We start from the raw sequence: 18,141 nt of genomic DNA, 5'->3' as shown, positions 1-18,141 counted from the left end.
TTTTTTTTTTTTTTTTTCCCCGCTTCTTATTCTTTTGAAATATTTTCATGAGTCTTTTTAGCAGATGATATCCTTATGTCAGAAGATAAAAGCAGGAGACTTGCCTGTTGGATTTATGAATGATGCATAAAGACCTTGCTTTACTTTGTATAGTCTAGATTTTTAATGACTTAAATAACAATACTGTGAGTGTGTACTTAGATTGATATTCTTTATTTTGTGGATTTTCTACATTTTCAGGACTCCTCCTGTTCTTTCGAGGCTTTGTTAATTATCTCAAAGTCAGAAATATGTCTGAAAGCATGGCAGCTGCTCACAGAACAAGATTTTTTTTCTTGTACTAAAGGTAAGCAATTTTTAGTGGTAGTATTATCTTTCCCAGGAAAACAAAGAAGAATGAAATACTTAAAAATAAATAATCAAACTTCTGTCACCTAACAGAAGTTGCATGGCTTTTGAACATCTGTCATGAATGTCGTGTATATTCTACATGGACTTGGAAATATCTGCACTCTCTTGAAGTCATGGAATTTTAAAGTAAATAGAGCATCCTCGTTGCCTCCAGTCCTCCCTGGATCTAACATTCAGTAACAAAATTGAAGAGGAAACTGTTGTTTTTCCTAATCAAGAAACAGTATCTGCTGCGTGTCAGAATACTGTCCTTTGTCTTGAAACACTAGCTTTAGTAGTCAACCTCTTGTCAGCAAGTTAGGAAGTGCTAATCTGCCTGCATATTAAATCTGATTGACATGGTTCTGAACATGCAAACAATAGATGAGTTTTTACAGGACTGGATTAAGACAGTTGTGTACAAGTATGATTACTGTGAATGCAACAGTGTGCTTTATATATCCTTTAGGTAGCTGACTAATTAGTCTGGCACATATCCACTCGATTTTTTTCTCTTTTTAGTACTTTTTATCCTGTAGCTGGACCTATTGGACGTCACTATGTCATTTAAACCAGGAGTCTCCATCTGTATTCAGCTTTATTTAAGTTGCATGACAAAATAAATTTAAGCCTGGAAATCAGTATTGTAATATTTCCATTACTCTGCACTCTACTTAAAATGCTTAAAACAGTGCATTTTGACTTAACTGAGAAGCTATGTTTGCTGTAATAAAGCAGGTTTTCATAGCTTTTCTCCAATATTGCTCACAGGATTGATATGAAATAACGAGCAACACATTATTGAAGCCTGAAAAAAATTTGAGACACTATTTGGCTAGAAAAATATCTCCTTTTATATAAAACAGTGATATTTAAAAACAGCTGATGATAAATATCTATGCTCTACAGTATAGTTCTTGATAATGGAAGAAGTGTCTTAATGTAACTGTAACATAGTATTTATTTCTAATGTGCTGTTTGGTCAAAATTATGCAATAAGTTATAGTTAAATAACTGGGACTTAAAATGCCTTTTAGTTGCCAATCTAAGTTGGTTACTACATGGCAGCATTTCCTTTTTACAGTAGTTACATATTGGTCCTTTTCCTTGTAATGTGGTAACCTCTTTAGAATACCAAAATTTGTAGTGACTAGATGGAAAATATCTGTTAGATTTCAGTACAGTAAAACTTAAAAGTACTATCTAAAAAGCAATTGTTTGGGCTAATTGGTATTTGAAAATTGTAGCTTGAACAGAATGAGAGTATAGGATAATGAGGTGTGTGACTCTGCTCTCCTGCAGTTACAATTCTGCTTTGGGACTAAACACTATCTAATTCAGCATTATCTGAAGTTAATGAGTTGTTCTGTCTGAGTTCAGTGTCTTTGAATTTTTTCTTTACCTGTAAGCATCACTGAGAGGTATGGGCTGATAAGGTCTGGGGAGTGTTGACAGAGCTGGACACACAAATGCTACTTTTTTTTTAGGCATTTTTAAGTATTGAAACAAAAAGTTCAGATTAATTGCTGTCACACTTAGATATCCTTATTCTTGCAGAGACAGGTAACTTCCTCTACAGTGACTGTTATTTTTAATAAATAACAAATATTACTTCTACAGGTACAAAATATTTTCAGGTGCTCTTTTGAAATGATAAAAAACCAACAGGTATTGCTTTTTTTTCTCCGACATGAGGGGGGACAGGCTGCTGCTTTGCTGGTTCTAGGTTTAACATCAGTTAGCAATGCTCCTTCTAGTGAATCACTGCAATGAACTGAAGTACAGCTCTTTCTTTATCTTCAGACTGCATCGAACAGACATTCCTTTCCTATACCAGTGTGAAGCTTCCAGATGATCTGTAACCCTGCAAGTTAATAGGATAGAAGACTACTAAAACCAGAAGACAAATTAGTGAAGATACGGCTTCAAAAACAAATGATGGGATGGTTTATGCTCAAATACCAATTCTGGTCATTCTAGTAAATATTTATAATTGCTGCCTTTTGTTTTAGCACATTTGTATATGTGCTTATCAGAAAGTATTCAAGTAAGAACAAACCATCTGTTACTATAGATTAGGTACAGGCAAACTCGGTTAATCTGTGCTTGTTGTGTCTGAAAGATTTAAGTGGTAACTTGTTTCACAGCGTGTATGTACCACTGACTTGTTGATCTGAACGTTGAATACAATGAAATGCATTAAATGATTCAGATTAACCCGTTTAGATGGGGGGGGGTTATAATTTAGATTCATCTAATGATTGTGTAGAACACTTTTCAAATTTGCTAAACCCCAAATTCCTTGTTGTCACAAACTTGTATTTGCCAATATTTTATTAAATTCAAACCAATATACTGGTTTGCTTAAAATGATACTCCACTTTGAGCCCCCTGTAAATAACTGCATAAATGACTGTTTGAATTGCTTCTTAGGAAATATGTCAAAATATATTTTGTAACAGCATATGCTCTAAATTTTGTTTAATCTTATAGCTATACACATATTTTTTTGTTAATTGGCTTATTAAGGGTATAGTTACTATTAGATGTAATTTTGGAGGTAAAGGCGTTGAGTTGTTTGTCTCATCCTAACTTTCCTCACATGCATTGTTATTAACTGGTTTGGGCTTGAGCCTGAAAGATGTTATTCATATGCATGATCCCATTAAAATCATAGAATTGTTTAGGTTGAGAAAAACCTTTAAGATCATCAAGTCCAACTGTTAACCTAGCACTGCCTTGTTCACGTTAGCAGGGCTGGACAGCCTTATATGTTTAGTCCTTGGTCATGCAGTTGAATCCCCATAGGTGCACCTTTGTTCCTGAGACAGAGTATAACACTGGTTCTGTTTAAGAAGTCTTGAGCTTAGTATAAATACAGTGCCCACACTGAGGGCTTCTCAAAAGAAAAATCATGTAGCTATCTTACAGTGCTTGTTCAGAATAAATGCTTTGCCATTTCCTGAGAATAAAGTAATTTAAATGTAAGGTAATTTTTGAAATAATCTACAAAGAGGTAGAAAAAAAATTATCTTACCTTTAAAGCTCTGAAAGTAGAAAATATGTGTTGCACCTCTCCTTAAAATTCACTTTAAAGTTTACCATTAATTTCTTATAAATATCATCTCTTTAAGGGGTACTGCCTGCTCTTCATGCATGTGTGGTTTCCTTTAAAGTTTGTGAAATTTAGGATTCTCCTTGAGTAGGAGAATACATCTCTCAGTCCTTTGGACAACTGGAATCTCAGTTGCAAAAATACGTTGGCTGTTGGTTGCACCTTTGAGGAAAAAATTACAAATACTTCCTCCAGTTTTTCTTTTTATATTAGAATTTTGCCTTTTTATTACTAACTTTAAGAACAGTGAGGTTTATGTTGTTTTAAGCTAGTGTTGTATTCGGTTTTGTATCTATAATGAATGTTTAAAATATGCATATATAAACTGGTCACATTATTCATTTTCTTGGTCTTTCAGAGATACTGACAGAGACTAAAACTTTAAGGGCACCTCCACTTCCCAGGTTTTTATGGAAAGAATAAAAATCTAGCATTATGTTCAATATCGGATTGGGATTTCCTTCTAAACTGATCTGTTTATTTCTGTGCTCTTTTACATTCACTGTCCATACAAAAAGGAAGAGGATAATAAAACATTGCTTTGTTTTGCTAATTAAGATTTACACTTTTGGGGGTTTTCATATTTCATATTGAGAAATACACATTGCAATATTTGTGTCAACATGGAATTCTAGACAAATCACTTGGCAAAATGAGTACTAACCAATCCTCTCTACCCTTCTTTTCATCTCATTTGATGCAACCAACTGTAAGGACATTTCTCTTTAATGAATTGATACAGCTGTGTGAAGCACGTAGTATTGATTCATTTTCTATGTTTGCTATTATCAACTAGTTCTATTTCCCAACTATACCAATTTTTCCAAATTAAGTAGCAGTCTTCTGATGAAATTGTTTGCTCCACTGCGTTTTATTGAAAGCTTCATACAGGTACATGGTTTCATTGTGTTTTGTTATTTTTCTGGACTACTGGGGAAACCTTCTTATTTGGACAGAAAGAATATGTAGGGTTAAAAACATACACATGTTATCTAATCCTCTGTAGTTGATGCAGCAGTTTGGTAGCCTGAAATCTCATCAGCAGGAGGAAGGGAATTGGGACACTGTTTTCAAAGACTGCAATCTATTCCAGATGTGTCAAATGCTGCATATTTTCCTTGCTATTTCCTGTGAGCCTGGGTTAGGAGCAGCTGGCTCTGTGGTTTAGAGACACCTGGCCAGCTTTGCTTTGTGTCTTAGTTGGGGGGGGGGTGGGGAGAAGGGGGAATGGGAATCTCCGGTATCACAATGAAGTTGACTGTAAACAGATTTTGTATAAATGCAAATAAGGCTTTGAAGTTTGGGGCAAAAACAGTTGGAAAAGAGAGGTGGAGAGAGAAACTGCCATTTTATTCAAGCGACTGGTATGAATGTAATTTCTTTGGTTTTGTCATCTACTTTATTCATGTGGACACCACAGGAGGATGGACAGCTTGAATATAATTCAAATAGACTGTGACTCTGTTAATGCATTTCAGAACTGATCCATTGCTCACACTTCCACCCCTCTTATGGAGTGGAGGTTGTGACCAAGCTGTCACTTTGCTGTCTTAGCTACAGTACGGACACAGCCCTCATCCTGCAACACATTTTTACCTGGTTTCAACACCCTACTCTTTCTGGGTCTGCTTCTCTCCCTTTAAATGATGACAGCAGGTGAGAAAAAAGTGGTTTTATTAACGTGCTGTCATAACATCAAAAAGCTTTTAATCTCTTTTCCGCTTTCTGAGAATGTTTTCCCATAGTACTGCACCTTAGTTTCTCCTGTGTGGTTGCTTGCATTGTCCACTTGAGCAGAAGGCTCATCTCATTAAATTAGTATTGCTTTCTTGACTTCTGAAGGGAAGGTGAATAATCTCTGGTATGGAAATAAATATATCTCAATTAGGAAAAAATGCATTCCTCTAATCATGCTAAAATGTGATAGCGTATCATAGAATCATAGAATAGTTAGGGTTGGAAAGGACCTTAAGATCATCTAGTTCCAACCCCCATGCCAGGGGCAGGGACACCTCACACTAAACCATGTCACCCAAGGCTCTGTCCAACACAGCCAGGGATGGAGCATTCACGCCTTCCTTGGGCAATCCATTCCAGTGCCTCACCACATTTACACTAAAGAACTTCTTCCTTATATCCAATCTAAACTTCCCCTGTTTAAGTTTGAACCCGTTACCCCTTGTCCTATCACTACAGTCCCCAATAAGGAATCCCTCCCCAGCATCCTTATAGGCCCCCTTCAGTTACTGGAAAGCTGAAATGTCTCCACGCAGCCTTCTCTTCTCCAGGCTGAACAGCCCCGTCTTTTTCAGTCTGTTTTCATATGGGAGGTGCTCCAGTCCCCTGATCATCCTCATGGCCCTCCTCTGGACTTGTTCCAACAGTTCCATATCCTTTTTATGTTGAGGACACCAGAACCGTGCCCAATGCTCCAAGTGAGGTCTCACGAGAGCAGAGTAGAGGGGCAGGATCACCTCCTTTAACCTGCTGGTCACGCTCCTCTTGATGCAGCCCAGGATACAGTTGGCTTTCTGAGCTGCGAGCGCACACTGAAGCCGGCTCATGTTCATTTTCTCATTGATCACCACCCCCAAGTCCTTCTCCGCTGGGCTGCTCTGAATCTCTTCTCTGCCCAACCTGTAGCTGTGCCTGGGATTGCTCCGACCCAGGTGTAGGACCTTGCACTTGGCATGGTTAAACTTCATCAGGTTGGCATCAGCCCACCTCACAAGCGTGTCGAGGTCCCTCTGGATGGCATCCCTTCCCTCCGGCATATCAACCGAACCACACAGCTTGGTGTCATCAGCAAACTTGCTGAGGGCGCACTCAATCCCACTGCCCATGTCACCGACAAAGATGTTGAACAAGACCGGTCCCAACATCGATCCCCGAGGGACACCACTCGTTACTGGTCTCCAGCTGGACATTGAGCTGTTGACCACAACTCTTTGCGTGCGGCCATCCAGCCAGTTCTTTATCCGCTGAGTGGTCCACCCATCAAATTGATGTCTCTCCAATTTAGAGACAAGGATGTCATGTGGGACAGTGTTGAACGCTTTGCACAAGTCCAGGTAGATGACGTCAACTGCTCTGCCCCTGTCCATCAGTTCCGTAGCCCCATCGTAGAAGGCCACCAAATTGGTCAGGCAGGATTTCCCCTTAGTGAAGCCATGCTGGCTGTCACCAACCACCTCCTTGTTTTTCATGTGCCTTAGCATGCCTTCCAGGAGAATCTGCTCCAACGATTTTGCCAGGGACAGAGGTGAGACTGACTGGTCTGTAATTCCCTGGGTCATCCATTTTCCCTTTCTTGAAAATGGGGGTTATATTTCCCTTTTTCCAGTCGTCAGGAACTTCACCTGACTGCCATGATTTTTCAAATATGATGGCCAGTGGCTTAGCAACTTCATTCACCAGCTCCTTCAGGACCCGTGGATGGATTTCGTCAAGTCCCATGGACTTGTGCACATTCAGGTTCTTAAGATGGTCTTGAACCAGATCCTCTCCTACAGTGGGCCCAAGGTCTTCATTCTCACAGTCCCTGCGTTCGCCTTCCAAGACTTGGGTGGTGTTGTCAGAGCATTGGGCATAAGCTACCCAGAAACTGTGGAGCCCAGTGTACTGTTTGTCTTGTGTATGTTGTTCTCCACTATCCCAAGATCCTACCTTTTTTCTGATAATTCTGAGGATAGTTTTACTATCTGTTTCTTTACTTAGCAAATCCTTTCCTTTTCCATGTCCCTTTTCTTTTCTCTGTGCACTTGCTGTGCATGCCATAAGGACAGGCAGAGGGCTGCCCTACTGCATGTTGTGTGCAGTTAGTAAATAAACCACCTGGCAATTATTAAGTTGCTTTTTTTACTTCTCTGCAATGATGGTTTATATTTTCATACCTCCGTATGTTACAGGTAAGCCAACTTTTTAAAATCTATGACTTTCAGACAACTAAAAAATGCTTAAAATACACCTGCTATAAGTATTTTGTATGCAAGTGGAATTAAAGCAGCAGCAGAATATGGTTTCAGTATATTTTAGTTTATCTCCTGGAGTGCCCGCATGATCAACTTGAAACATTTCTCTGATGCGTAATTGTTCATAAAGTATTGCAAACAGCATTGTCACCCCAGCTGTTGTTCTTTTTCTGTTTGTAAAATGGAAAGGTATATTTTAAACAATCTTAAAATGTTTTGATTCTTTCATCCTGAGGGATGGTTATGGTTATCCCCGCGTTTTTACATCTGTTCTTGTGGTCTTCACTCTTAATTTTTCTTGTGGTTAAAGAAACTCTGTGTTTGTGGGGGTATCCTTAGTGTAATATGAGAAGTTTTTCATTGATTCTTCATTATACATTGCTGCACGGATGCCCATCCTTCTTAATTTTTTAGGTTGGTGTAGTTCCATGACTTCCAAATCCCCAGTTTCACATGGGCAGGCTGCTGCTATAAATTGTTCATTAGTAAAATAGCTAAAAAGTATGCTTTACTTGGATGTGTTCGTTAATTGAGGCTTGTAGTTCAATATAATTGCAGTAGCATTGGTGGGCTGCTGCTGCAGGAGTTGGGGAGTGCTTGCTTCTGGAGCCTGAAATCTCAGGTGTATTTTTTCCATTAGTGGTGACCAGGTGTTTGAGCAAAGTCTGCAGGTCTTGCTGGTGGAAGCCTTACTGGAATAAAGCCAGTGTTAATCATCATGTAATTGGTAGCATGAGCACTTGCGTGACCATTGCTTAGCTCTTCTTTGGTCTCTGACTGACTTCTAGTTAGTGAATTAAGTTGACAGTATCTCTTGCAACTTTCACTGGAAGTTTTTATATGGATTTTCATCTTGGAGGATGACAAGCAATTTTTGATGCATCAGATCTACCTCTGTGCCTCTCGGAACAAGGATCTTCTGAAGCCAGCCCTATCAGTTCACTTCTCTGTATACACAGACTAATGGAAATAAATTCTGCATTATTATTATTAAATTGATAAGCCAAATACTACTATTTCTATCTGAAATGTGAATCACATCCCACTTAAAAGCTGCTACTTTGAGAATAGTCTAACACTATGGTTAAGCAAAACCAGGAATTTTTATTGTAAATAATTATTGGCAGCCAGTTGTAGTGTTATTGTACTTTGAATTTTCAAGTGTTGCTATTTTTTCCTGAGGAGTCAAAGTTTTGGGGTTTTGGTTGGGTTTTTTTTGGTAGGAAAATCGCAACACTCATTCCAGTTCTGCTGGTGTTAGTCATTACATAGGCATACATTAAATGCAAGAAACACTGACAGCATAATCCTGTGATTAAAAAATGGTAAGTGTTATGCATTCAGAAACTTAAATGTTTCTGAATTCTGACTGAAAGCTGGTGTGATGTATTGGACTTGGCAGGTTACGTATGGCTTGGCCTGACTCCTCCGACATAAGGATGGTGAGTGCTGCTACACTGTGTGCCCTGGCTGTGTCTCAAGTTCAAGATGAGAGTGCTGTGTATTAAGCAGAGATTCACTGTACTTTCTCTTTCACAGGGGAGGAGGAGTGCTTGGACCTTTAACTCTGGGTTTGCATCAGCTGGCATAGTTGATGTTTCTGGTGAGATGATGGGAGCATGTCTGAGTGCAGTGCTTGTCCCTTTTCTCCGCAGTTGACCAGTCACTTTGTGCATCTATGTTATCTGTGAAAAGGGCCCTTAGGTTTTCTTCTCTTCTTGTGGACAACTGGAATAGCAAACTCTCCTCCACTTGGACGGGGAGAAGGAGATCCCAGCTGGGTGTCCAGGAGGGCGCTTGGCCAGCAGTTGTTAGTGTAGCTGGCCCCATGGAAATGCCTCTGGCTGTTTCCCTGCCTTGCCAGCAGGGATGCAGTCTGCAGCCCTGTCTTGGATTAAACAATCTGCCTGGCACGTGTAGCTTTCTCAACTCTTACGACACTGAGGTGTACATTAACGAAGAAGTCAGTGTTTTCAACTTTGTATTTTGTCACAAATCTCATGATGCCGGGCAGCTTTCTTACCAGTTCATTTATGGATGGAAAAACACATCCCTCCCAGCATGTGTTTTAAAATCTCATAGATGGATGTGATGTGTTCATGAACACTTGGTCCTGGCCTTGGATGGACCTCTTTATAACTACCTGGTACAAAGCAGTCACTAAGATTATCGACTGGCTTCTTAAGAAATACCATTTTACTCATAAAATTTGTGCTTTTTAAAAGAAACTACTGCTGACTAGAAACGTTACCTATCTAGTAACAGCAACAGCCGTAGGAGGAATGTAGCCCAAAACACCCATAGTTTTTACTAATGGTGTCTAATATAATTCATACTTCAGTGAATTAAAAAATTCAAGTACCATATTAAATTTTTCGTATTGGAGTGTTTGGTTTTTTTTTTTTACTTATTTCTAACTTTTTTTTACATTTAATTTGTATGAAGTTTTTTTTTCCTTTGGGCAATGTAGACAGCTAAAGGGTGAATGTGATAGTGCCCAAAGGCTGAGTCATTTTATTTGGTTGCTCTTAGAGGGTCATGCTTCTTTGAACTGTGAACGTGAAAATTACTTAGGGAGGTTTCAGAAGTAATAGATTATCAAGAGAAGCTGTGGCTGTCCCATCCCTGGCAGTGTTCAACGTCAGGTTGGGTGTAGGTTTGAGCAATCTGGTCTAGTGGAAGGTGTCCCTGCCCATGGCAGGGGGGTGGGAACTACATGATTTTTAAGGTCCATTCAACCCAAACTAGTCTATGATTCTATGAACTTAGTAATTCCTACATGGGCTGTAGGAATTCCTATTGGGACAACAAATGTTGTCCAAAAACATTCTTTTTTTTTTTTTTTTTTTTCTGTATGTTTGTTGCTATTTCCCTGTGGCTTTTGTACAGTCTTCCTAATAATTATATTTGGGTTATATACGTACTATATGTAGTATTTGATCTCTGTGGTCCATGCCTATAAAGTGACTTACTGTATTTTGTGTGCATACACGTTTCCGTTATATCAAGAGAAAAGATTGGGTGTGGTGGTGGGTTTTTTTTTTTGTTCTGCATCTCAGCCCTGAACTGTAAATTGTAGTGATAATGGTGATTTTTTAATCTTCATTTATTTAGGAGGTTTTTTCTGTTGGGTTTTGTTTTTGTTTTTTTTTTTTTTAAGGCCTGTGTTAATGCTTGTGCAGTGTTCAGTGCAGTCCCACTCCCCATCTTCTTTACTGCATCTGTGTTACAAAAGGGATTAAACAGCTCGTGTGATTTAATCCAGATCTGGGGATTGTGAAATGCATAAAATGCAATCCAGTGGTGTTTGTGCTCCTAATTAATGCAGAATAGTTTTGCCCTTCAACTGAAAAATGCCACACTATTAACTCTCAGCTGTCCAGAGGCAGCTTATATTTACATGATGAATCAGTGAATGCTATGGGCATGGCACCTGCGCTGGTCTTGTTTGGCTGCCAGCTCTGTGCTCATCACTTCAGACACAGCAACTGTACTGCTATGAGCTTTGATTTAGGTTTGAGTTTGGAAAAGCTAGCACAGGCACTCTGTGTCCCAGATCCTGATCTAGAAAGGCCGTTGCAGCTGAACTAGGTACATGCAGAGCTGTCTTTGGTTTCCTAGGCTGTCTCTCTAGTATCTGGACTACTGGGAAATATTGTGCAGAAATTTCAGTATAGAGCCAGCTTGGGTCTGATATGGCTGGCTGCAACTTGGGTAAACCAGATTTTGTCAGGCTCAAACATATGTCTTTGGGCCAGTCTGAGCATCAGCAACATGCTCTTAAACACATCTGGAGTATCCATATTAACTAGATTCTTTTTTTTTTTCATAATAGTAAGGAATGAGTATCAAGCTGATGTATATAACATTTAAGTTCCTTTACGAGCCCAGTTTTAGCTATATTGTTTGGGTGTGCAACAGTTGAAGCTGAATTCCTGATCTCAGGATTATTTCTGTGTTTGGCACAAATGAAAATATCCTTCCATAAGTATCCCAGCTCCTATCTGTGCGCTGTAGCTTTCCTTTGGACCAGTAGTTTCCACACTCATGGCAGATTCAGTCATTCAGGTTGGAGGGGATCACAGGAGCTAATCTGGTGCAAGCTCCTGTTCAAAGCAGGGCCAGTGCCGAATTTGGAGCACATTGCTTAAGACTTTTTCAGCTGGGTCTTGAAACCCCAAAGAGCATGGCAGCTTGTCCCGGTACTTTATTGTCCTCATTTGTCATCATCACTGGCTGAGCTTTGATGAGGGATGTGCTCAGTGGCTCCTTCCACAGCACCCTGGAGCTCTGAGCATTCTCTTGACAAGTGAATCCTGGCAGGAGGAAGGGTGTAGCTCAAGCCTCTGGGTTACTGAGCAGCCCTGGAAACTGCTCAGCTGTCAAGTGACAAAGGGGAGAAAACGTTTTGAGAGAAAGAGTGTCCAGTCTAATAAATTGCCCACATTTCAAGCACTGAAAAGGGGTGGTGGGCCTTCCACTATTTTCTGCCAGCTTGTTTAAGCGTCTTAGCTCTCAGAGCACTGGATGCTGTGAATTCTCTTAATTGTTCCTAAAACTGACACTTCCATGAGGCCTTTTTCTCCATACGTGGTACGTGGATGTTCTCCTGTGATTCCTGTTTCAGACTACTTACAGGCTTAAATATCTGGATCTCTTGCAGCAGGACTCCTGTCATCTAATTTCATCAGCCTGAAAGTTTGGTCGTCTAGTCTAAGCTACTCACCAAGGATTAATGTAGTCAGATCAAGAGATGCATCTGCCAGTGATGCTTTTTTTCCACCCAAAGCCATATGTCCAAAATGGAGTCATCTGAATCAGCACTGAAAAGCTTTTGGACTGCACCTTAAAGTACCTTTTAAAATATATGCCCTGCAGGTTCTTAAGAAAACAATAGCTTTTGGTCACACTGGAGCTTGCTAAAGAGTTTCTCATTTATAGGAAAATTGCTTTTCTGTCTTTGAAGTTCAATTGAGCAATTTGTCCCAGCTTTCAGTGTTCTCTGCTCTTTGGGGACATCTGTCCTGTGGCTGAGGACACCACAACTTCCAGAGTTGCCAGTCCCCTGGGTTCCCCCAGGATCCTGCCTTGGATTTGGCAATAGACTTGAGTCTGTGGTGTTTCAAATGGAATGGTTTGGGCTTTGTGAAATCCTGTTTTCCTAAAGACTTTGTTTCATAAGCAAATAAGCATCAGCTGTTTGCTCCCTTCTCATCCAAGGACTGTGGGGCCATAATGAAGCAAGTATGCAGATGTCTGTTTTTTCCACAATACATGCCACTGAGCTGTGGGTCTCCTATCCCCAGTATTTTGGCATTTGTCGTGATTAGAGCAACTGAGTTCTTTACAAAGACCAGAGAAACCAATTTTCATGGCAAGAATCTCTTTTGGTATGCTTGTGAGGGCTGCATGTTTTCACAATAGAACTGGCCAGGTGTGCCGAGTGCCATGCAGTGAGGTGCTAATCAAGATCTGTCATCTTCCCAGCTTTAGCTAGTTTATGAACAGTGTTTGTAACTATTAGTTTGGAATTAACTGCTATTTCAGTAATTTGGAGATTTTGAGAGGTCATCCAGATGCTCTGAGACCTATAGCCCCATTTGATTCTTTAATCCCAGCCTTCAAAAGCAAGAACTCTACCAGTTCTGCATCTTGGCAGCTTGGCAAACCTGCTGCAGAAGTACTGCTCAGCAGCTACACAACACTTTCTAGAATCAACTTAGAATCATAGAACAGTCCAGAATCATAGAACAAGTCCAGAGGAGGGCCACGAGGATGATCAGGGGACTGGAGCACCTCCCGTATGGAGACAGGCTGAGAAAGTTGGGTCTGTTCAGCCTGGAGAAGAGAAGGCTGCGTGGAGACCTCATAGCAGCCTTCCAGTATCTGAAGGGGGCCTACAAGGATGCTGGGGAGGGACTCTTCATCAGGGACTGTAGTGATAGGACAAGGGGTAACGGGTTCAAACTTCAACAGGGGAAGTTTAGATTGGATCTAAGGAAGAAATTCTCTACTGAGAGGGTGGTGAGGCACTGGAATGGGTTGCCCAGGGAAGTTGTGAATGCTCCATCCTTGGCGGTGTTCAAGGCCAGGTTGGATGAGGCCTTGGGTGACATGGTTTAGTGTGGGGTGTCCCTGCCCATGGCAGGGGGGTTGGAACTAGATGATCTTAAGGTCCTTTCCAACCCTAACTATTCTATGATTCTATGATTCTAACAGTTAGGGTTGGAAAGGACCTTAAGGTCATCTAGGTCCAACCCCTCTGCCATGAGCAGGGACGCCTCTCACTAGACCATACTAAACCATGTCACATTAAGCCATGTCAGGCAAGGCTCTGTCCAACCTGGCCTTGAACACTGCCAGGGATGGAGCATTCACAGCTTCCCTGGGCAACCCATTCCAGTGCCTCACCACACTTACGGTAAAGAATTTCTTCCTTATATCCAATCTAAACTTCCCCTGTTTAAGCTTTAACCCATTACCCCTTGTCCTGTCACTACAGTCCCTGATGAAGAGTCCCTCCCCAGCATCCTTGTAGGCCCCCTTCAGATACTGGAAGGCTGCTATGAGGTCTCCATGCAGCCTTCTCTTCTCCAGGCTGAACAGCCCCAACTTTCTCAGCCTGTCTCCAAAATTCTGTTGACTTCTCAAAATCTCAAAATTACTCAAGTAGAAGTTAATCCCAAAACTTGCATTGTTATAAATTAAACCAATTTTCAGAGACAGCCTGGGACCCTTAGTACACTGGTAAATAATCTTGGCTGCAGAAAGAGACCCTGGGCCCCCAAACCAATGGTGCAGTTGCTTACATCTGCACTACTGTAATCCAGCAGACCTGCAGCAGGCTGGCTGCATCCATGCTGCATGTACGTGGCCTTGGCTGTTGTTGGATCCTAAGACAAGGTATTATTTTGCATTTATGTTTTAGTTCAAAGCACCTGAAATGTGGCCTACGTTGCAGCTTTGCAGACTGGTGTTTCTCTAACATGAAACAGATGGTCTGCAGTAGTGCTCTGTGGTTCCACGGCTGCTGAGATAGTGTTCAGAGGACTGAGGCAGTAGCAGAAGAAAGAGTCAAACTTGGTGTAGTCTTAGCCATGCTGCCTGTCCTCTGGAGTTTCTTGCCAAAACTGCATCCAAGTTCAGACATGGGGAGACAGCCAGAGAATGACCTAATAGCTAAGCAGTGCGGAACACTGGGGCTCCGATGCTTACGTTCAGTCCTTCACTCCTTCACTGAGCAATATGGGAATAACTGTAAAACCTATTACAAATCATGATGCTCACATAAAACCCTGCATGTAGCCCCTCTACTGTTTAAGAAGTTGTGTAGATTCCCATTCTCATCTCTGGTAAACTGATTCAATTGCTCCAAACTAAGCAGGATTTTCTTGTGAATTGGAAGGTTATGCCTAAACGTTTTAGTCTGTTGTAGGAAATGAGCAGAAATCTGAAACACTGCAGTTGAGATAAAGGACTCGAGGAGCATTTAATTGTGGCCACCAGGGAACAGGAATGGCTACCACCACTTGAAAGCTCAAACCTGCCCTATACCCACCATACAAACCACTATACAAATTAAAATGCTGTGACTGTGTGACTTCCAGGCAGGTAGCAGAAGGTGCATGTTAATATTTCATTTTCTCCCTATTGGTGCAGGAGTGCCTCCCCGCTCCTGACTCTGCTGTGCATCCCACCTTCTGGTGGGCCAGTTTCCATATAAAGAAATGGAGTTGCAACAAGCTTAAAATATCCCTGGGTCCCAACAAGAATGGAAGGTGTGTTACCAAATACACTTGACCTGCCCAGCCAAAGAGACCACATTTTGGATAGTTTCACAAGCTGTAAGGTTTCAAACCCTGCCAATGTTAGCACATAATCTTAGCTTTGCATTTGGAAGTGGTCCCCTTGCTTCGGAAGAGAGGGGAAGTTAAGAAGAGAGGCCTCTTTCTGTAGGCCTGGGCTTTAGTCTCATTTTTTTAAATCTCAAATAGTGGTTTTAGTTAAAACACAGCAAATGTGGATCATTTAATATTGTAGCCAAGTTGTCCTCATTTGGGTTTCTGTGAAGAGGCACAGAAAGGATTGCAGAGCTGTGGACACAAGGGTAAATGATAACCGGTCACTCTCTGAGAGTATGGATGGGTATCTGGAAGGTAATGCTGCACCTGGGCTTTGTGTTTGCGCCCACCCAGAAGGCTCAATAAAAAACTTTTTTCTTCTTTTTTTTTTTAACTTTGCCATTGTTCTATTGAGGGGGGCTTCCTGAATTCAGCCGTATACACTTTTAATGAGTGACCTATTTGCATGACTCCTTTCTGCACTGGCAGATAGCGTGGATGAGAGGGAGTTCCTCATGCCCACTGCACCACGGCCGCCCTCTCTTTCTCCCTGCTCGATGGAACCCAACTCAGGCAGCAAGAGCTTGACCTGAACTCACTGGCCAAGGAATGCCAGGGCTGTACACTGTATTTCTGCACCTTGTGTCAACACCAAAAAAACAGGGACCTTGCAGTGAAACTGGTTGTGTGTACTGTCTGCTTCAGCTGATGAGAGATTTCTCAGGCCTAAAGTGAACAGCTCTTTCTAAATGCTGAGGGTCGCACTGTTGTGACATAGTGATAAAATAGCATTTGCAGCCTATAGCATCCTTTCTGTCACTGCTTTTGAAAGGTGTAGTGCGTTCGAGCACCACAAAAGTGATGGATTTGGATCTGGTATGTCATGCTTTACAAGGAGAGATTCCCAGTGTCAATCTGGATGGGGCATAACTGTGCTCATTCCTGCTTCTTCTTCCTTCTCCTCCACCTGCCCCTCCGAGGGTTGGGGTTTTCCTCCAAACACTGGAAACTCTGTGATTAATTTTTCCATACAAAGGAAATACACTTTCTTGAAATAATATTTATGCCATGTTGATATTCTTTAGCCTTGATGTATTCCAGAAAAGTGGATTGAGAACTACAACTGAAGGGAGAAAACCCCAAACCTGGATCAAAATAATTAACAAAAGTGATTGAAAAATGTGAAGTTAAAATGTGACATTACATGTTCTAAAACCCCGATGACTTCATACTATGCAAGAAAATATGGCAAAAGAAGTTCCTAATTAATAATCCAGTTTTTCCTATGGTATTCCAGTAAATACTGAAAACCAGAATTACTGCTCAAGGTTATGCAGTCAGGTGTTTTTTGTGAAAATATTCCTATTTAACTTCTATAGAGAACTCAGGTCAGAATTTGTCGCATAGGCAGTTAGCTAAGACTTTAGTAAACTTTAATTACTTCTGCTTTAATAGAAGGGGGCTCACAAGCTGCACTGATGACAGTTTAGTCCTCCATCTCTGACAGACTTGAAAGATACTGGTACTGCTACAATGAAGATGAAATGTGTACATTACACATGTTGTAAAGAGACAGGATACATAGAAGAATAAACAAGCATCAATTAGCATCTAGTTTCAGCTGAGTCACAAGTGGGTTTCATGTCTCGGACTTTGTTCCATTTTAGTATTCACATGCAGGCTCTGTGAGACACCAGATGCACATGACTGCAAGGAGTGTCCATCTTTCATGTTTACAGTGCCTAAAAGGCACCATAAAAAGACAGACAAAACATTCATATTTGTCTTGAAGTTCACTTGGAAAGTGAAAGAAAAATGCCCATTTCAAATCTGCAGCATTGCTCCTTCTAGTGATTTCCAGTGAGCTGCCTTGTAGGCCCGTTTGCAGCTCCATAAAATATAGTTATTACAGCTTGCTTCCCAATATTGCGCCTGCTATTTCTCTACAGTAACTAATAAAAAATAAAAGAGCAATAACCATTTGAACAAGCAGCTTTGAAATGCCAGATTTTGGTTGCAATGCCATTCAAGGTTTGTGTAAACATCTTCATCCGGAAACTTGAATTCAAACATCGGTTAATTCAGCGTGTTGGAAGAGATCGTTTATTTGTGTACATCCCAAAACCACTGCATATTTTGGCATGGGAAGGGAACAGCAGCAAACTGGTGTCGGGAGTGAGGTCAGCTGGCACAGTGGTGAAGGAAGCTTGCGCAATACCTCCCTGCAGTTGGTTTTGCTTTAGCTGATGCTAATGTCCCTTGCCACCAGGAGCTCTGAAGTCACCCACAATTCAATAACATTAACAAAACACATGGTGTTTTGTAGACATTTGCATAACACTGTATACATTAATCAATTTTATTAATGGAATGTGCTTTATCAGTGGCAATGGCAATTTGGATTTGAGCGAAAGGAGATCGATGGGAGATGGGGGGTTATTTTGGAGTGAAGAGAAGAGGATCTCTTTTGTGTGGTGAGATTCATTCCTCTGGAAGGTCCCCACCAGGTGTTTTGGTGAAGTCCTATGGAGGAATGTGCAGTAATAAAAAATGGAGATTCAGTGAACAAACCAGGAGGCAAGGATAGATTTACGTCCTTGGCAGCTCAGGCCAGTCTCCATATGTTGTTAACATTAGATGGTGAGAGAAATTAGCTGTATCATATGCTATTGCACAGCCTGTATTTTGAGCCTCTCCTGTTTAAAAACAGCTTAAAACAAATGGAAAAGATAAAACGAGACTTTTCCTCAAGTGAGAACAGATGGCAAAGTTTTCAGGCCCTGGAAGGCAGAGGGAGACTTCTCCATGGCCAGGAGGAGTTGGG

At 41.0% G+C, this 18,141-nt stretch overlaps 1 protein-coding gene across 2 annotated transcripts in view; it reads left to right on the top strand.

The window, feature by feature from the left end:
- NDFIP2 (Nedd4 family interacting protein 2) overlaps window positions 1–3,948 on the top strand; it is a 45,642-nt gene extending 41,694 nt beyond the window's left edge. For both annotated transcript variants that reach the window (XM_080613780.1, XM_080613779.1), the window contains 2 exons: window positions 241–346; window positions 2,194–3,948. In XM_080613780.1, coding sequence (XP_080469906.1) covers window positions 241–346; window positions 2,194–2,252 — 165 coding nt within the window. In that variant the 3' untranslated portion in view covers window positions 2,253–3,948. The remainder of the gene's footprint in view (window positions 1–240; window positions 347–2,193) is intronic.
- Window positions 3,949–18,141: the final 14,193 nt, after the last annotated feature.

This window comes from Psittacula echo (genome assembly GCF_963264785.1).
Source record: "Psittacula echo genome assembly, chromosome: 3".
Taxonomy (NCBI): Eukaryota; Metazoa; Chordata; class Aves; order Psittaciformes; family Psittacidae; genus Psittacula; species Psittacula echo.
Note: the sequence above shows the minus strand (reverse complement) of the source record. Positions and strands in the feature narration are given on the sequence as shown.